This window comes from Mobula birostris, chromosome 19 (genome assembly GCF_030028105.1).
Source record: "Mobula birostris isolate sMobBir1 chromosome 19, sMobBir1.hap1, whole genome shotgun sequence".
NCBI lineage: Eukaryota > Metazoa > Chordata > Chondrichthyes > Myliobatiformes > Myliobatidae > Mobula > Mobula birostris.
This window is the reverse complement of record NC_092388.1, coordinates 61,838,427-61,859,712: the sequence shown is the minus strand read 5'-3', so window position 1 is coordinate 61,859,712 and position 21,286 is coordinate 61,838,427. Positions and strand designations below refer to the sequence as shown.

General features: G+C 43.2%; 1 protein-coding gene across 1 annotated transcript in view; it reads right to left on the bottom strand.

Moving 5' to 3' along the window:
* Nucleotides 1-20,119, bottom strand: part of znf622 (zinc finger protein 622) — a 28,043-nt gene extending 7,924 nt beyond the window's left edge. The window contains exons 1-5 of the mRNA XM_072283727.1: nt 20,028-20,119; nt 15,166-15,765; nt 6,620-6,868; nt 5,965-6,127; nt 3,843-3,952 (exon numbers count right to left, since the gene is read on the bottom strand). Coding sequence (XP_072139828.1) covers nt 3,843-3,952; nt 5,965-6,127; nt 6,620-6,868; nt 15,166-15,763 — 1,120 coding nt within the window. The 5' untranslated portion in view covers nt 15,764-15,765; nt 20,028-20,119. The remainder of the gene's footprint in view (nt 1-3,842; nt 3,953-5,964; nt 6,128-6,619; nt 6,869-15,165; nt 15,766-20,027) is intronic.
* Between the last annotated feature and the right edge of the window lie 1,167 nt (nt 20,120-21,286).

Genomic DNA, 21,286 nt, shown 5'->3' with positions numbered 1-21,286 from the left:
AGCAGGGAGCAACGCTCTTGCCTTGCCTTCGTTCCCACCACCCAGACCTTTTCAATCTGGCCCGGCGCGTAACTTATCCAAACATCGGGTCGCTCCTTGCTTCTGGACTGCTGAACCCCACCACCATGATTCAGCCTGTACACATCCTTTCCAATTCGGCTCGGCACTTAAATCAATCAGACATTGGGACTTTCCTCACTCTTGGGAGATACCACGAAGTTGCCTTGACTCTGCTTCAACCCCACCTCCGCCTTGGCTTGCCTCGACCACTTTTTGCCTATGCCTCTCTATTGTTAGCATTGATTGTTATTAATGAAGTATTTAGTAATTTTGTTTTGTTTTTTTGCCATTAATAGGTAGTCACTGGGCATCACCAGTGCCATATTAAACATCAAAGTTGCTGGTGAACGCAGCAGGCCAGGCAACATCTCTAGGAAGAGGTACAGTCGACGTTTTAGGCCGAGACCCTTCCTCAGGACTAACTGAAGGAAGAGTTAGTAAAAGATTTGAAAGGGGGAGGGGGAGATCCAAAATGATAGGAGCAGGCAGGAGGGGGAGGGATGGAGTCAAGAGCTGGACAGGTGATTGGCAAAGGGGATATGAGAGGATCATGGGACAGGAGGCCCAGGGAGAAAGACAAGGGGGGGGGAACCCAGAGGATGGGCAAGGGGTATAGTCAGAGGGACAGAGGGAGAAAAAGGAGAGTGAGAGAAAGAATGTGTGTATAAAAATAAATAACGGATGGGATACAAGGGGGAGGTGGGGCATTAGCGGAAGTTAGAGAAGTCAATGTTCATGCCATCAGGTTGGAGGAACAACACCTTATATTCCGTCTGGGTAGCCTCCAGACTGGCTACCCAGAGTGTGGCTTCATCTTTACAGTAGAGGAGGCCGTGGATAGACATGTCAGAATGGGAATGGGATGTGGAATTAAAATGTGTGGCCACTGGGAGATCCTGCTTTCTCTGGTGGACAGAGCGTACGTGTTCAGCAAAGCGGTCTCCCAGTCTGCGTCTGGTCTCGCCAATATATAAAAGGCCACATCAGGAGCACTGGACGCAGTATATCACCCCAGCCGACTCACAGGTGAAGTGTCGCCTCACCTGGAAGGATTGTCTGGGGCCCTGAATGGTGGTAAGGGAGGAAGTGTAAGGGCATGTGTAGCACTTGTTCCGCTTACAAGGATAAGTGCCAGGAGGGAGATCAGTGGGGAGGGATGCGGGGGACAAATGGACAAGGGAGTTGTGTAGGGAGCAATCCTTATGGAAAGCAGAGGGGGGGGGGGAGGGATAGATGTGCTTAGTGGTGGGATCCCGTTGGAAGTAGCAGAAGTTACGGAGAATAATATGTTGGACCCAGAGGCTGGTGGGGTGGTAGGTGAGGACCAGGGGAACTCTATTCCTAGTGGGGTGGCGGGAGGACGGAGTGAGAGCAGATGTGCGTGAAATGGGGGAGATGCATTTGAGAGCAGAGTTGATGGTGGAGGAAGGGAAGCCCCTTTCTTTAAAAAAGGAGGACATCTCCCTTGTCCTGGAATGAAAAGCCTCATCCTGAGAGCAGATGCGGCAGAGACGGAGGAATTGCAAGAAGGGGATGGCATTTTTACAAGAGACAGGGTGAGAAGAGGAATAGTCCAGATAGCTGTGAGAGTCAGTAGGTCTATAGTAGACATCAGTGGATAAGCTGTCTCCAGAGATAGAGACAGAAAGATCTAGAAAGGAGAGGGAGGTGTCGGAAATGGACCAGGTAAAGTTGAGGGCAGGGGAAAAGTTGGAGGCAAAGTTAATAAAGTCAACGAGCTCAGCATGCGTGCAGGAAGCAGCGCCAATGCAGTTGTCGATGTAGCGAAGGAAAAGTGGGGGACAGATACCAGAATAGTCACGGAACATAGATTGTTCCACAAAGCCAACAAAAAGGCAGGCATAGCTAGGACCCATACGGGTGCCCATAGCAACACCTTTAGTTTGGAGGAAGTGGGAGGAGCCAAAGGAGAAATTATTGAGAGTAAGGACTAATTCCTCTAGACACAGAGTGGTGGTACAGGGGAACTGATTAGGTCTGGAATCCAAAAAGAAGCAGAGAGCTTTGAGACCTTCCTGATTGGGGTGGAAGTATATAGGGACTGGACATCCATGGTGAAAAAGCGGTGGGGGCCAGGGAACTTAAAATCATCCAAAAGTTTAAGAGTGTGAGAAGTGTCACGAACATAGGTAAGAAGGGATTGAACAAGGGGGGATAAAACCGTGTTGTGGTCCCACCCCACTAGGAATAGGGTTCCCCTGGTCCTCACCTACCATCCCACCAGCCTCTGGGTCCAACATATTATCCTCCATAACTTCCACCACTTCCAACGGGATCCCACCACTACGCACATCTTTCCCTCCCGTTCCCTACGCGACTCCCTTGTCCATTCGTCCCTCCCCACTGATCTCCCTCCTGGCACTTATCCTTGTAAGCGGAACAAGTGCTACACATGCCCTTACACTTCCTCCCTTGCCACCATTCAGGTCCCCAGACAGTCCTTCCAGGTGAGGCGACACTTCACCTGTGAGTCAGCTGGGGTGATATACTGCGTCCGGTGCTCCCGATGTGGCCTTCTATATATTGGCGAGACCCGACACAGACTGGGAGACCGCTTTGCTGAACACCTACGCTCTGTCCGCCAGAGAAAGCAGGATCTCCCAGTGGCCACACATTTTAATTCCACATCCCATTCCCATTCTGACATGTCTATCCACGGCCTCCTCTACTGTAAAGATGAAGCCACACTCAGGTTGGAGGAACAACACCTTATATTCCGTCAGGCTAGCCTCCAACCTGATGGCATGAACACTGACTTCTCTAACTTCCGCTAATGCCCCAGCTCCCCCTCGTACCCCACCCTTTATTTATTTTTATACACACATTCTTTCTCTCACTCTCCTTTTTCTCCCTCTGACTATACCCCTTGCCCATCCTCTGGGCCCCCCCTCCCCCTTTTCTTTCTCCCTGGGCCTCCTGTCCCATGACCCTCTCATATCCCCTTTGCCAATCACCTGTCCAGCTCTTGGCTCCATCCCTCCCCCTCCTGTCTTCTCCTATCATTTTGGATCTCCCCCTCCTCCTTTCAAATCTCTTACTAACTCTTCCTTCAGTTAGTCCTGACGAAGGGTCTCGGCCTGAAACGTCGACTGTACCTCTTCCTAGAGATGCTGCCTGGCCTGCTGCGTTTACCAGCAACTTTGACGTGTGTTGCTTGAATTTCCAGCATCTGCAGAATTCCTGTTGTTTGCCATATTAAACCATGTTTTAATCAAAGCTCAAGAAACCAGAATCCATAGAACTTTTGAACTTTTACACACACACTGAAAGTGGAATACAAATGCCACAGTAGGTTTCACACACAGTTTATTTCGTTTTTAAATTAAATGCGTCAAAATTAAAACTATTGGGGGATTGAAAGGATGGATATTGAGATATTGACCCCTTGGGGATTCTACAACTAGAAAACAATTTCAGGCACTGTTCATAGGAAAACTGAACTTCATGGGGGAGAAAGCAGGGAAGTGGAGCCAAGGTCATGATTAATCATGATCCTATTAATGAAGCCATCATGTATGGCCTATGCCTGCCTGCATTCCTTAGGTTCATGGTACCTGAGAAATGCCTCACAGATCTGGCAGGAGTCTTTAGCTTTTCCTACAAATAGTGGTATTTTGTTCATAACAATTTATGCAAAGTAGCATTATCTATTGAGGTGGTATCCCTAACCCTTTCAATTTTATTCATTTAAAGATGGACTTACATGGCCTAATACAGATAAACAAATGCTTGGTAAAAATGATTCATGACTTTGTACCAACCAGAAGGAAGCACAAGCTCCATTGTTTCTTCATTATATTCCAGATTTCTACAAGGTACCTCTGAAGTTTTCATTGCAACATCTTCTCCATTGTGATCAGGATAACTTTCACTACACAAAAAACAAACAATTTTTAAGGACCAGGAATATACACTCTTGAGCATGTTCATCATTTAACGATATAGTTGATGTGACTTAACTCCCTTCTCCCTTAATCACTGACAAAGTGTCAAACCCCGTTATGAAGATTGCTCAAAACTTCTACTGCCATCTGTGTACAGTACTTCCCAGCTTCCGATCTGAAAGTTATTTCTAAGTGAAGACAATGGTCCGAGTACCGTTCCTTAATCACGGAAATAGCTTTCCAAACTTAGCACTTCCAACACCGATGAGGTGTTAGACAAGACTCTAGAACGCCTGACAGTCTTCAACAGAAGACAAACCTGGAGGTGAAACTCTGCCCTTTGTAGAACCCTCATGGATTTCAACTGTCTTTTAAAACATCTCTATTATTCAGACACATTTAACATCCATCAAAAATTAATGAATAATTTAATCCTGATGAAGGGTCTCAGACTGAAACATTGATTCTTTATTGCAATCCATACATGCTGCCTGCTGAGTTCCTCCAGCATTTCTGTCTGTTACTCTCTATAACTTAATAGAAACTTTAACAAAACAAAAGCAACTGGGGATAATTAAAAGAATAAACTGAAGTATGATTGTTAAAAGTAACAAATTCCTTTTTGTCACCTAATCTGCAGGCCTAGAATGTCCAATGAAATCAAAGCCATCTTGGAGTCTGTGTTAACAAGACCAAGTTCAGCAATGGAGAGCTGTGATAGAACTGCTCTCCTGATCCACTCGGTTAATTGAGGACTCATAGCGTGTACACGCAAGTCCAGGACATAATTAATTTTGAACGGCTGAACAGCAGCAGTTCCTGTACAAACTGTCCCCATTGTTGGCAAGATTCTGCCTGGTGTAACCAACCACCACAATATTTGAACACAGAGCAGAAGAGATAAAGCACACAGTTCATCGTCACAGATCTCTTGCAATTTCAATGTTATAGAATGACTGCGCTGAAATTTTCAGGACAGAAAGGATGGAAACAGAAGAGAGTGAAGACAGGTGATAGCATTCTAAAAAAAAACACTGGACAAGTTCCTCTAGGTGGAAAATATCATGCGTGGTACCAACCAAGCTGACTGAAGAGCACAGTGATATCAGTCCTCTGAATATTAAACCTGGCTTCATTCAGTCCCATTTCTTGGGAAGCAGGGATGGGCGATACCCATGAAGAACCTGCCATTTTTATGTCAGCCAGTTTGGAAATTAGGAAAGGAAGCAGTGTGATCAGAGGTTTCACAGAAAAGGAGTCATGGGAGAAGATGGTGCAGCTCATTAAATTTGTAAAGAAAATCGGAGAGTTGGAATTCATGAGAATGAACAAGAACAAGTGATTATTCACTGTTGAAATAACGAGGGATAACAAAGGAAATAAATAGTAATGGGAAAATTACCTCAGAAAATTCTCTCAGACTAGGAGGTCAAAGTGCTGAGGGCAAAGGAGAAGCTTAGGGTAAGTTTAAGCTTAAGGAAAAGAAGCTTGGTGATATTTTACACTACAGGATGGATTTTAAGAGATTTCAATAGTAGTCGTGGTCAAGCTGAAAATGCAGCAGATATTCTCAAGTCAGGTCCTGGTTTGCAAGACCAAAGTCACATTTATAAGGAAATTACAAGAATGGAAGGTGCTGAAGACATTGGGGGGGAGGGGTGAAGAGGGCAAAAAGCAAGTTAAAGTACAGTTTGAAAATTAAACTACAGGGGTATTACAGTGAATGGAGATGCAAAAGCTGTAAGTGTGTAAATAAGTAATAAGCAATCCAGGTGTTTTTTCCTCTCCTAGTAAACAAATATTAAAAGCAACTGAAAGCTTCACCTGGATACTGAGGGATATTGTGATTTAGACAGCATGTCCACACATTGTACATTTATTACTCCTTCTAGTAAAACTAATAGTATCTTGGCTTCTGCCAAAAACAGCACAATTTTCTGACAAAACATAATTGTATGTAAATATCAAACATTTTCTAAAGCCCAAAATGTGTTAGTACCTGAAATCATAGAAGTCTGCAAATTCAATAGCAGCATCACCATCTGTGAACAGTTTACAGTGACTGCGGTCAACCATGTGAGCCTGGACAGCTTCGAGTGAGTAAAAAGACCGTCCCTTCTCATTGCACCACAGGCAGATATTTCCTACAGCAACTTTTTCTCCTAAAACAAAAAGAAAGATGCATGCATGCATTACCAGTATTCAGCTAGCCACCCCAGGATCTCAAGTAGCTTCAGTATATGATATAAAGCGACTTCAAAAAGATAAACTTCCTCTCCAAAATATATAATGTTGCATAAATATCCAATCTTAGTTTTGACAGTAACAACATTCAAAATAATTTACCTCAATTGTTAACTGCTTTAATGTAGATGACCCATACATAACAGGGTGGAGAGGGGATTCATGTTCCCAGAAAATCACGCATATTGTGATTTTCCATTACACAAGCCGTAACATTTATGCTTATGTCAGAGCTAAAAAAAATTGACATACAAATTCCAAGAGATCTTTATTTTATATCTTAGATCTTTAGTAGAGATTTGTGAATTCTGTAATGACAAAGTTTTGTTGTCCAAATTACTGTAACACAGGGGCTGTCTGTGTATAGAAGCTCTTGAATTTACCATAACTTGGAACTCTGTGATACTTACCCAAGTATTTTATCAGCCCCCTTAGATCCACTAAATATTCAATATCGGGGATAAAGAAACCATGGGATTTTGTCATATGATTCACATTTTTTAACAGAGTTCGTGAATGGTGAGAGCAGAATAGGCAGTCTGTGATTGGAAAGGCGGCAGGTGGAGAGTCTACCCTCAACCCTTTATCAACTTCGCTCTCCTCATTTTCTTCTAATTCATCTTCTACCTCATCAGCAGAGTCTATATCCTCCCAATCACCTAATGGAAAGAGTGAAAAGCAAAGTTAATTATAACTGAACTGATTTGCCACAGCAACATAAAGTATTTATAGATTAAATGCTAGAACTCAAAGTGTTAGTATAAGCACCAAATAAATACAATAAAATGCCAACAATCTGATTGTTTGGAAATCTAAGTGGTTTGTCATTAGGCTCATGTGGTTCTGCTTTGGGCACTTGCTTTGGATGAGTACACATCACTCATCCAGGCTGATGTCCCCCACAGGCTTCAAATTAACCACCATCATCACTGTACCAAAGAACTCTACACCTTCAGAACTAAGTGACTACACTTAGTGGCACTGACGCCAATCATCATGATGTGCTTTGAGCGGCTAGTAATAGCACACATCAAGAACTCCATTCCTGTTACAATGGGCACTCACCAATATGCTTACTGACAGAACTCCTCTACTACAGATACCATAGCATCTGTCATGCACTTGGCCCTAGCACACCTGGAAAACAAGGACACTTACATCAGAATGCTGTTTCTGGATTTCAGTCTGACATTCAACACAAACCTTGGTGAACAAACTTGTACTCCACGGTCTAAATACACCACTGTGCAACTAGGGGTTGGACTTCCTAATGAAGAGACCTCAGATAGTCAGGATGTACAACTGCTCCTTCCTCCCCATGGCTGCCCTGCTGGGCTGTGTGCTGAGCCCATTGCTGTACACTCTGCACACACATGACTGTACGCCGAACACCGAAGTGGCCACATTGTTGAGTCCTGGAGCCAGGCAAATAAACTCCTTCTTAATGTCAACAAAGGATATGGTTATCAACTTCAGGAGAACTCACACCACACAACCCCCTTTTCACATCGACGGCACAGCAGTGGAAACCTGCAAGCAATTTCAGACTCCTGGGAGTGCGCATCTCACACAATCTGTCATGGTCCCAGAACACATCCTACACAATCAAGAAAGCACACCGCCACCTCAGCTTTCTGAGAAGGCTGAAGAGAGCTGGACTACGCATACCTATTCACATAATTCTACAGGTGCGCAGCAGAGAGCCTCCTGAGAAGCTGCATGGTATGGAAATTACACTCCTGCTCGCAACAGGTAGTCAAAACTCTAAAATGCATCACAAGCACCTCCTGCCATCAAGGACATGTATACAGAAAGGTGCCAGAAAAGATCTGACTAAATTACAACACAGAAACAATTGTGCTTCTTCTCATTAACACTGAGTACACTGTTTAAACAGTCCCAGTCTAGTTTCAAGTATGTGAATCTCTGGGGTAATGCCTTCTACAAAAGCCATTTGGAGTCAGGTGTTCCAAGCAATGAGATGAGTTTGGAGGTGTGTGTTGGACGAGTGCCCTGCCCTACAAAAGAGAACATAGGCTTTAAATTGAATCAAAGTTAACCCACGAAGTAATTTATAAAAAGCAGCTTCTAGAAGCCAGAACACTCCCCACGTGGCATCCATGGCATCTCAAACTACTGAAACCAAAACTAAAATAATCATTTCATTTAGTCTTTGGTAAAGGAAGGATCATCTCAGAAACTAGTCTTGAAACAGTCTTACTGCACAGTCTTTAACTCTTCTCACTTCGAAAATACCAGCCTTGATAACGTTCCTGGTGGGGATCAGCAAGAAGTGCTGGGCCAATTAACCATGAGAGGGCGAGCTGATTAGCCTGGAACCCGCTTGTGGCATATATAACGGTGTGAACATAGGTCCATTGGCTCTTCTAGGTTGACCATCTAATACATTGGATCTTACTACGAACATGGAATCTCCCTTAGTTCTTTAGGGAGAGGGGCATCCCATGCACAAGTGTCCGAGGTCAACTCTCTCAACGTGAAGCATCCCTGGATACTGACTGGAGCAGCAAATCCAAGAGGGATAAATAGGCCCTTTCAGTACCAGTGATCTGGAAAATAAGGGTGTTGGTAGAGTTCCTCAAGGCCCAGACTGCACTGCATATGAGGGATGTCCTGTCTAAAATCAACATTCCGTAAACCTTATGCCAAATCTTCGGATGAGAAATGTTGCATGACCTCAGCACTGTTGGATATGACCTTACATAGTCTGAGATTCAACTGCACCGACATGTCTTGCACTGCTTTCAGCAAGTTGATGACTTCTTCTAAACTAGACAGTGATTAAGACTGTCATCATAGGTTCTATTACTACTTATTATTTATGGTGCAACTGTAACGAAAACCAATTTCCCCCTGGGATCAATAAAGTATGACTATGACTATAGAAATGCCTGTGTACCTCAGCGCTTCAGTCCTGAATTCCTTCTCTCCCTTGGATAGCTGTCCTCTTAAGGTCAAAGATTGCCACAGCTGATGAGAGACAGTTACCAAATGCATGAACTCCAGAATCTTATTGTCCAGCTGGTGATCACAAAACCACAAGAATCTGAGGTAATCTTGAAGATCATCTCTCACTAGGGAGCTGTGAAACATTAGTTCAATGTCTGCCATCACTGCAACAGACTTAGTTCTGAGTGCATGAGGACCCTGAGCAGACTGTTATTAAGGTCTGGACCCTGCAAGAGCACACCGTTCAATGATAAACCTTTGAAATGAGCACTGGAATCAGAAAATTCATACTTGTTCAGGTTTTGGGAGCTGTTAAACACCAAAATTCGGCAAATAAGTGTTGTTTTTTGCTGGAATCTGGTGGGGGTGTTAGCTCAGGGGGTGTTCTTGCAGAGTCTCTCCATGAGCTCTACATAATGATCTTTCATTTCTGGGTTCCTTTTCAATGTGTGACTGAGGGACCCGAGTAGACTATGGGCCTGCTCCATCTTGTTTTTGTATGAGTTGTTATGGAGAGCAGAAAAGAAGGGGAGCTACCGAACTGTTTGACATGTCTTTGCTAAACTCTTTGCTCATGATTCAAAGGAAGACCTCACCTTCAATGGAAGGTGCCAGTTTATAATCATCTTCCAAGCGATAGAAGACCAGGTAGCCTACATCTGATTGAGTAGAGGTAAGTATGCCAGAGAGCATGGTTTGTTTACCTACAATCTTCCCTTTCATACAGGTTCTACCTCACAGGGTCTGAAATGACTTTGAATGCCTGTTCTCCAGTATATTAGTCTTAAATGTGCAGACAAGCACCACTGAGACAGACTTTACCCATTATGACCCAACTCAGGTACAGTCATTGGGCACAAAGTGCATTTTTGCACTGTTCACGTACCTTATCTGCACAGATGGTACTTTTAGTTAAATTAAGTAGTGCAAAAAATGTAGTTAGGTAGAAGTGTTCATGGGTTCAATGTCCATTCAGAAATCGAATGGCAGAGGGGAAGAAGCTATTCCTGAATCAGTGAGTGTATGCCTTCAGGTTCCTGTACCTTCTCCCCAGTTGTACCAATGAGAAAAGGGCATGTCCGGGTGATGGGGGTCCTTAATGATGGATGCTGCCTTTTTTGAGGCATCACTCTTTGAAGATGTCCTAAATGCTACAGAGACTTGTACCCACGCTGGAGATGACTAAATTCACAATTTTCTACAGCTCCTTTTGATCCTGTGGGGGAATCTTGTCAGCTACGTCCTTAAGATGTAAATGACCACGTGCAGCTTTAGGGGTTCTGATTTCATCCCTTGTGCTAGGAATATGATCACACTCAATGACGGTTGACAAGGGTAAGGAGACCCCCCCCCCCCATTGACTCAGAAACTGAAAACCTACAGCATAATACAGGCCCTTCAGCCCACAATGCTACGCCAAACATGTACTTACTTAGAAATTACTTAAGGTTACCCATAGCCCTCTATTTTCCTAAGCTCCATGTACCTATCCAGCAGTCTCTTAAAAGACCCCATCACATCTGCCTCCACCACCATCACCACCAGTCCATTACACACACTCACCACTCTCTATCTCCTCTGTACCTACTTCCAAGCACCTTAAAACTGTGCCCTCTTGTGTTAGCCATTTCAGCCCTGGAAAAAAGCCTCTCACTATCCACACGATCAATGCCTCTCATCATCTTATACACTTCTATCAGGTCACCACTCATTCTCCGTCGCTCCAAGGAGAAAAGGCCGAATTCGCTCAACCTATTCTCAAAAGGCATGCTCCCCAATCCAGGCAACATCCTTGTAAATCTCCTCTGCACCCTTTCTCAAAAAGCATTAATATGTTGATTTGATGATCCAAATTTTATAGAGTCACAGTCGTGTAGACATAACATTTGAAGGTAACTACTGCTGGTCTGAACATCCTTTTTTTTTGCCTTTTGTTATATTACTACTCTCCTGTACGTGGTAGGTCATATCGAACCCATGTTAGAGTGTTTTTCGAGGAAGTTACTAGGAAAGTGGATGAAGGCAAAGCAGTAGATGTTGTCTACATGGACTTTAGCAAGGTTCCACATGGGAGGCTGATCAAGAAGGTTCGGTCACTTGGCATTTGGGATGAGGTAATAAATTGGATTAGACATTGGCTTTGTGAGAGAAGCCAGAGAGTGGTAGTACAGGGTTGCCTCTTTGACTGGAGGCCTGTGACTAGTGGTGTGCTGAAAGGATTGGTGCTTGGTCCTTTGTTTGTCATCTAAGTCAATGATCTGGATGATAATGTGGTTAACTGGATCAGCAAACTTACAGATAACACCCAGATTGGGGGTATAGTGGACAATGAGGAAGGCTAACATGGATTGCAGAGTGATCTGCAGCAGCTGAAAAATGGGCTGACAAATGGCAGATGGAAATTAATGCAGACAAGTGCGAGGATTTGCACTTCGGTCGGATCAGCTAACAGTGAATGGTAGGGCACTGAGGAGTGTAGTAGAACACGGGGATCTGGACATACAGGTACATAATTCATTGAAATTTGTCATAGGTTGTAAAGAAAGCTTCTGTCACATTGGCCTTCATAAATCAATCTATTAAGTACAGAGGATTGGATGTCATGTTGAAATTGTATAAGACACTGGTGAGGCCTTATTTGGAGTATTATGTGCAATTTTGGTCACTTACCTGCAGGAAAGATGTAAGCAAGGTTGAAAGAGTGCAGAGTAAATTTACAAGGATGTTGCTGGGTCTGGAGGACCTGAGTTATAATGAACAATTGAATAGATTAGGACTGTAATGTTTAGAACATCGAAGACAGAGGCGATTTGATAGAGGTATACAAAATTATTAGGGGTGTAGATAGGGTAAATGCAAAAAGGCTTTTTCCACTAGGTTGGGTGGAACTACAACCAGAGGTCATGGATTAAGGGTGAAAGGTGAGGTTTAAGGGGAACATTAGGGAGAACTTCTTCACTCAGACGGACACAAGTGTGTGGAATGGGCTGCCACCACAAGTGAGCTCGATGTCAACCAGAGGTCATGGATTAAGGGTGAAAGGTAGGGGTTTGGAGGGCTAAGTTGCCGCCGCTGCAGGTTGATGGGAGTAGGCAGTTTAAATGGTTTCGGCATAGACTAGATGGGCCAAAGGGCCTGTTTCTATGCTGTACTTCTCTATGTCTATGTCTATGATATCTGGTTGATCACCCTCCTACTTCAGAATGCTGTGCACGCGATCAGAGACATCCCTGACCCTGGCACCCGGGAGGCAACAAACCATCCGGGAGTCTCTGTCACGACCACAGAACCTCCTTTCTGTATCTCTAACTATCAAGTCCCCTATCACTACCGCTCTCCTCTTCTTCCACCCTCCCTTCTGCACAGCAGCCGCAGCTTGTCCCAGGTAAGTCACCCCACCCCCCCAAAACAGTATCCAAATCTGTATACTTGTTGTTGAGGGGAATGGCCACAGGGGAACCCTGTTCTGCCTGCCCTTTCCCCTTCCCTCACCTGATGGTAACCCAATTACCTGTGCGCTGCTCCTTTGGCGTAACTACCTCCCTGAAGCTACTACCTATAAACACCTCATTCTCCCGGATGATCTGGAGGTCATTCAGCTACTGCTCCAGTTTCCTAATGTGGTTTGTTAGGAGCTGCAGCTGGATGCACTTCTTGCAGGTATCGTTGTCAGGGACACCGGGGTCTCCTTGACTTCCCACATTCTGGAACAGGAGCATTCCAACATCCTGCCTGGCATTCTCTCTACTCTAAACAAACAAAACAAAACTTACCGGAATCTACCTGTTCACGCCAAAGCCTGTTGAGCCAAAGCCATCCCACTCTGCTCCCTCTCACTCCGCTGCCCGCTCTCAACACTGCCTGCTGTATATGGTGGTCTTTTTTTAAACCTTTGGCGCTCTACATCACGCGCCTGCGCAGTCTAGCCTCTTTTCCATAACCAGTGTAAAAAAAAAATTGTCTTCTCTCCGAGATTCCTTACTCCTTCACTCTCGGCCTCTTGCTCCGATTTTCTGAGTTATTAACCCCTTCCTGTTTCTACCTTCCACACACAGAGACTCAGTAGACAATCCCTCGATGACTACCTCATTTTCCGCAGCTGTGACACTATCTCTGATCAACAGTGCCTCGCCCCACCCCTTTTGCCTCCCTCCCTGTCCTTTCTGAAACTTCTATGGCCTGGCACTCAAAGTAACCATTCCCACCCCTGAACCATCCAAGTCTCTGTAATGGCCACAACATCATAGCTCCAAGTACGGATCCACGCTCTAAGCTCATCCACTTTGTTCATGATACTTCTTGCATTAACTCCATTACAAATCCTCTGGCTTTTCTTCTGGCAACTGCTGAATTTCCAGAACACGTCTTTAGAGTGTATGGGAAAACAGAACCTTGAACACTGAATGTATCAAAGAATGTTGATTTTGCCAATGACACATTGCTCTGATCTTCCAATATCACATCTGACTTTACCTTTTGCTTAGAATGTCGTTTCAGATAGATGTTGACTATATATATTTTGGAGCAGGATTTGCTTGGAAGTCTTTCCTGGATACATCTGTGCATAGGGAAGTAGCTACATCTGATGGATGCTCAGCTGACTCCCCACTGTGCTCTGTGCAGGTGTACTGGAACCAGTAGGAACCCAAGGAGCTGGCCCTGATTGAAGTGCTGATATGTGCTGGTCACTGTTGCACTCAGTGCAGTGTATGATAGGTTTAGTCTTTTGTATGGTGTGCCGTTGAAGCACATTTGAGACATTTTGAGTGTTCTTTTAGAAAGCACCTCCAGTCTGCAAGCTTCCCCCCCCCGCATTTCCTTAAGGAGTGACTTTTTTCTAAAATTATGGACCAGGCATTGTCTGTCACTGTTCATGATAAGAGTTTTCAACTTCAGTTTTGTTTACTGTGATAGGGACTTTGCTTTTCCCATGCTTTTGTTGGAGAATTCTTTTTGAATGTGGTGTTGCCGGAAGTTGAGAGCACAAAACTTAGTCATTTCACGTTTCTTCTTGGTGGCTGATGAATTCAACAAAGAATGAAAATGGCAGATAAGGGGCATGATAATTCGTTTTATACCCGAAGTCTTCAGTTATCCACTGTTCTTCAATATTGTTCGGTACTTTCTCAACTAAAGGGTTTATACCTCTTGCTATATCCAAGAAACTCAGTCCTAGTAGGTAATCACATTTTTGGCTATTTGATTTTGTTAAAATGTACAGCTGTAAAGCAAGTACACATTTTTAGAAGACAACACCTTGATACAACGAGAAAATGAGCTTTGTTAGGTGTACTGTAATAGCTTAAGATTTAAAATTACTGAGACTGCAAAATATTTCAATTTTTAGCAAGAGACAGAGGTAATGCATAACCAAAACTTATCTAATGTACATATTATTTAGGGTTGTATTACAATAGGCGATCACCTCTCCAAATTCTCTGTATCCAACTTAGTTGAGGCCAGAGAAATTGAAGGTCAAAAGAAATTTATTAGAACATATTGAAAGCACGTATAAAGGCACAACATCCATGTCAAGGATCCCACTCTGAACAATTTTCCACCACTCAGCTAAAACTGACAAGAGAAACAATCTGCAAAACATCTAAGGGCTTACTCCTGAAAAAAAATGGACAGATAAGCCAATTGAGGGCCCACAACAACTCTTATGAGAGAACACCTTCATTGTCTGATGGTTTATTTTAAGCATAAGAATGTAGGGCCAGCATAGAAAGTGTCCTGTCATGAGATTTCATCATATATATGCCAAATGGTATTGTACACTTACCAGCTAACCAGCCACACTTCAGTAACTGATAAGTTGCTGAAGGCAAAATCATCATTTACATAATCATCTTCATCAGGCACAATGCCCTGTTTGAGCTTTGACTGCCATGGCCCACACAGTCCTGTTTCAGGTCAAGTGGAACATAAGCCAACCCCCAAAGGAATGAAACTGCATAACATTTTATGATCTAAAATTACTCACCATCCCCTTCAATCTCCATCACATCCTCCTCCTCTTCTGAGGATTCATCCTGTCCCATTTTTTTGGCTTGTTGTTCCAACCAAAGTAACCGAGGAGGTTTGTCAGGTCTTTTCTTACTCACTCCTACATTAGTACCACCAGTTGTTGGATTAGTGGTCCTCTTCTTTGCTGCAGGAGAAAGCTGGGCCTTTATTGCCTGTTGAATGGCTCTATTCAATGTGTCCTTATCCATCCTCTCGTCATTCAACCCCTTTTCCAGATTTTTTGCGTTGAGTCTTTCCAGCTCCTTATTTGCAAGTCCAGTGGCCTTCTTTTCTGCATCAAGGTGTTTCTTTGATTTCAAATGATTTTCATAGGCATTGAAGGTGGCAAATTTCTTGTCACAGGTTGCGCAGTCTGTAGCCGTTCCCTTGTTCTGCTCTTCCACAGCCACTCTCTGGGCCAGCACACGCTCTTGGAAATTCTCAGCTGTGACGGGAGGCATGTCTGCTACTTTACGCTTCAGGTTATACCTGTGCCAGTCGGTCTTGTAGTGTGATCTCTGAACCTCAGTATCAGCAAATGCCACACGGCATGTCATGCAGGTGTAGGAAGACATTGCTTCAACAGCGATAGTTAAAAATCAAAAAAAAAAAGAAAAAGAAAAAGAATCAATCCCAATCTCATTCTGTCACTATATTAAGCAAAGAACTTAAATTTATTGTATATCTGGAAGGACCTTTAAAAATACTTATTTGTGGTTGTTATTTAAAAGTTTAATGTTTGCAAAATTGGATTTTATTCTGAATTTGTTAACAAAAAATGATGGAATTTCTCATTTGTTTCTGTCATAGCAGTGATCAGTTCAATTCCTTTCAGTGCCCTCAACCTTTGATACCCAAACCACAGGCTTAAAACCACATTCTGCAGTAGTTTCCAATATTTTACTACCCATGCACAATCTTCAATCCATGCATCTTTCATGGATCAGAGGTGCTAAATCTGAAGTAGGATGGTATTTGTGGAGGATGGGGAGTGAGAGTGAAGCAGTTGGGCAACAAACGATGGGGGAATGGAGCTATGGGGGAGCAGCAAGAAGAGATTTTTGAAGTTTTAAGATATTTTGGATGGGGGGGCGGAATTCATTCATGACCCTTTTTCAAAAATTGTTAATTAAAACAAATTGATGAAATTGTCCATACTGGACTTTAAAGATTCTTTCAAATAATGATGCATGTACACTGCACAGGATAAGGTGAATGAGATATTGTATGATGTCATTCGGCAGAAATGCCACATATTCAAATACACAGCTGCCCCAAAAATGTATCAGTAATTCTGATGAAATTTACTGAAGGACATCCAGTAAAGATATTGGAGCACAAGGAAAGTTTACATTTCTGTATTTAATTATTCACTAAATTGGCACAAATTGGAGAAAGGTTAATTTGGACCAATATTAAAATGGAGCAGAAAGAACAGACTCATAGCCTTGATTGAGTAGGAAAGGATCAGTGTAGATAATGTGTGCAACTACTTCAGCAGTGATCAAATTATAAATGATTCACCAAACCTTTAAGCTGACTTGGACTGCATCTGAATACCTTTACTGAACAAAAAATGATTCTCCCAGTCCTAAAAGACTCATCAAACACAGCTTTTGCAGGGAATAGGTGATGGAGTTATGAGACAGGAGTGAGATAGATCAGTTGGTATAGTGGTGTCGCAGCAACAATTCAAGGCCAAGGAATTGATTGCGGACTTCATGGAGGGGAAATCAAGGAAACACACACCAGTCATCATTGAAGAATCAGCAGTAGAAATGGTGAGCAGTTTCAAGTTGCTGAATATCAACATCTCAAAATCAGATTTAATATCATTGGTATACACTGTGAAATTTGTTGTTTTACAGCACAGCACAATACATAATACAAAGACTATCAGTTGTAATAAGAAATGTATATATAAAAATAAAATAAAATTAGTGCAAAAAGAGAGGGGCAAAGGTACTGAGGTAGTATACACGGGTTCATTGTCCATTCAGAAATCTGATGACAGAGGGGAAGAAGCTGTTCCTAAAACACTGAGTGTGTGTTCACACTCTTGTACCTCCTACTTGAAGGTAGCAGTGCGAAGAGGACATGCCTTGGGTGATGGGGGTCCTTAATGATGGATACCTTTTTAGGGTTTTGCCTTTTGAGAATATCTTCGATGCTGGGGAGGCCAGTGCCCATGATGGAGCTGGCCAGGTTTGCAACTTTTTCCAATCCAGTGCTATAGCCCCCCCCACCCCACCCCCATACCAGAGAGTAATGCAAACAATTAGATGCTCTCCACGCATTCTGTGAAAATTAGCTGGAGTCCTTGGCCACATATCAAATCTCAGATTTTGAATGAAACATAGCTGCTGCCTGGCCATCTCTGTAATTGCATCAATATATTGGGCACAGGGTAGATCTTCAGAAATGTTGACACCCAGTGAACTTGAAACTGTCGGCCCTTTCCACTGTTAATCCATCTTCCTGAAGTTCACAATTAATTCCTTAGTTGTTACTGACATTGAGTGCAAGATTGTTGCTGCAAATCCACTCAACCAGCTGATAGGCCACACTTGCAGTACTGTGTCCAGTTCTGGTCACCTCACTATCGGAAGGATGTGGAAGCATTGGAAAGGGTACAGAGGAGATTTACCAGGATACTGCCCGGTTTAGAGAGTACGCATTATGATCAGAGATTAAGGGAGCTAGGGCTTAACTCTTTGGAGAGAAGGAGGATGAGAGGAGAAATGATAGCGATGTAAGGGGTTTCTTCTTTTATGTTACTGCTAAGGCTGATAAAATGGCTTCTTTGTTATGTTATAATAAAATGGTTTCTCTGTAATGTTAACTGCTGAGTTAAAGGTAGCAGCTTGTTTGGGTTATAATTACTGATAACGAGAATTGTATTCATTTGCTAACCAATTGGGATAGATTTTATTCTTTCTTGTGTGTCTGTAAGCTATTATTTTCGTGGGCTTTGGGCAGAAGGTGCGATGGGGACAGAGAGAGGAGACATGATGTAAGATGGGCGAGGATCGGACCCAAGAGGGAGTCTGAGGCCCAGGGTTTTTCAGGAGGAGAACCGAAGAGGAATGGCGGAAGGAAGACTCTGTTAATTGAGCTCCAGTGGTTGTGCACGAAGTGGTTGAACTTTGATAAATTTGGCACCTTTTATTTTCCTTTTACATCGCACCTCTATTAATTACATAGTTCCAGTAAGATCTATAAAGTATAATCTGTAAATCGTATATTGTGTGCTGTCTGTTATTTGGCGGGATGGGGTACATCACAGGGCATCCACACAAACTTGATTACCCAGTTTGGCGGGGCCAAAGGCTGCTTCCCCTAGAAGAAAGTAAGCTGAGCGAGCCTGAGGCTTACCAGGAGGCTACAGAGGTATACAAGATATTAAAAGGAATAGATAGAGTAGACAGCCAGCGCCTCTTCCCCAGGGCACCACTGCTCGATACAAGAGGACATGGCTTTAAGGTAAGGGGTGAGAAGTTCAAGGGGGATATTAGAGGAAGGTTTTTTACTCAGAGAGTGGTTGGTGCGTGGAATGCACTGCCTGAGTCAGTGGTGGAGGCAGATACACTAGTGAAATTTAAGAGACTACTAGACAAGTATATGGAGGAATTTAAGGTGGGGGGGTTATATGGGAGGCAGGGTTTAAGGGTTGGCACAACATTGTGGGCCAAAGGGCCTGTACTGTGCTGTACTATTCTATGTTCTATGTTCTATCTCCCAGATGTTCTATCTCCCAGATCACAAAGAAGGCACAATAGTGCCTCTATTTTCTTGGACATAATCCAAAAGCAAAATACTGCAGGTGCTGGAAATAATCATAAGCAAAGCTAATGCTAGGTCATTCATATGAAACGTTAATCGCTCCTCTTGCCACAGATGGTCCCTGACCAGTAGAGCACAGCCAGCATATCCTGTGCAAATTGTGAATGGATTTAAAAAGTCAAGATTGATTCCCAGAATGAGAAGATTGTTCTCCAATTAAGCCCATACACAGTAAAATTTAGGAGAATGAGAAGTGATCTTATTGATACACAATATATTATGAGGGGTGACAGCAGATGTGCAGACTGCTTGAGGCTAGGGTCCAAAACATGAGGCAAAATTGAGAAAATGGACTAGGAAATATCTTCATGCAGAAGACTGTAAATCTTCAAAATGTCAAGTCGGGTTTACTATCACGTCACAAGTACCATCAGGTACAGGTACAAAGAAAAGCTTGTTTTTAGCAACATTGCACGCATTTTCAGACATCACACATAATACTATCCAGAGCTGCGAACGTTTGAGCTCACGGCTGACATCAGAATAGTTTTAAATATTTACGGTACTTATGAGTAGACTCAACGATTCAGTAATTTTCTTCCCCTCTGCAATCGAATTTTCGAACGGTCCATGAATAACACATCGCTATTCATTTTTGCACTGTTTTTGTCATTTCTACTGATTTTTATATGCTGTATTGCTCCTGGAAAACAACCAATTTTACCTCATTTAAATCAGTCATGAATTTAATCCTGATTCGGAATTAGGTTGCAGTGTTCATATGAAACACGAGTGACCTGACCAGGTTATTTAACGCAGCCAGGTACCAAGTTCTTCACTAAAACATTACAAGGTCCTTGTACAGAGTGTCAGCCTCGGTGTGGCGGTTGACACTGGCCCTGACGATAAGGATTAGCAACCAGGCCTCAACATGGCGACGTCGGCGTAAATACAGAAATTGTGCAAGCCACACTCGTCCGATCTACCGCGCCGGATTCCTGGCCACCCAAGCCGCCGACCCCAAAGCCCCGAGTTCGCCGCCACCAGTTCACTCACCTGTGCGCTGCTCCACGTCCACGCTTCTCCCTCAGCCGCCGCCGGATCACTGCTCCCATAATTCTTTGCGCTGCACACGTCATGACGCCCAGTCGGCTCCCCGTCCCCGCTCAAGTGACTATGACTCTGTCACTGTCACTGTGACCGCGCCAGGCCATCGGGACGGCTGCTCCCACAGGCTGTACTCTTCCTGCTCCTTATTCAGGTCTTTATGTACTTTTTTTTGGAGGGGAGAAACGAGGTGTATTTAGTGATGACGCAATTAGCAGCATATGCACTGCCTCTTCCTAAAGTCATTGTCCAATTCTGTTGCTGACATTGAGCGAGAAAGGTTGTTGTCATGACATCACATCACTAGGCTCTCTATTTCATTCTTGTACTCCGAATCATCATTATTTGAGATTCGGGACAGCAGTGGTATCATTGTCAATGGAATTAAAGGAGAAGTTGTGAGTGTATCGAGAGACAAAGCCTTGTAGAGGATAATCGTGGTGGAGGTGTTTGCACCTGCCCTTACTGATGGTAATCTGTTGGTCTGGAAATCAAGAATCTGGGGCGGTGTTGAGTCCGAGGACTAGGAGTTCGGAGCCACAACTGACGGCATGTCCGGGAATCGATTTTGAACTTTTATCGTCTCTTGAGAATACCCAGATGGACCTCTTTGGTACATAATCCTCATTGCTAACGTATTATAATTGCACTGCTAATTATGGTCACTGACCAAATTGGGGCAGGTTAACCAACACTTAGATTTCAAAATTCTCTTATTTTTAGATCCCACCATGGATCTGTATCCCTACCAACTACTTCTTGATCCTCTACAGATGTATCTCTTCTTGTGCTTAAGCCTTTTTAACTCTACAATTACTTCTTTACATCTTCCTATCTCCTGCTCTTGAAATACAACCAAAATTTTGCTCTTTTGCCTTCACTGTTAGCAAATTAATGAAGGTTGAGGCTTATTAATGATCTGAACTTAGTGTATATTGAAGATTTTAATGCTTTGAATGGCAGATTAGGAAGTACCCAGATACATTAGTGTAAATAATTTTTATTGTTTCAACTCTCTAAGTGGGTAGAGGTGTGAGTGTTTTAATATCAGTATTTTTTTGTTAAAAATTGTACCCTTGTCCAAATGAAATTGTATCATTCTATTGCAACCACAGCCATCAGGGTGGTCTTTAGCACTGTAAGATAGATGAGTTAGGTCCAATTAAATGCTACTTATAAAATATTAGTAAAAATAATCATAACCATGC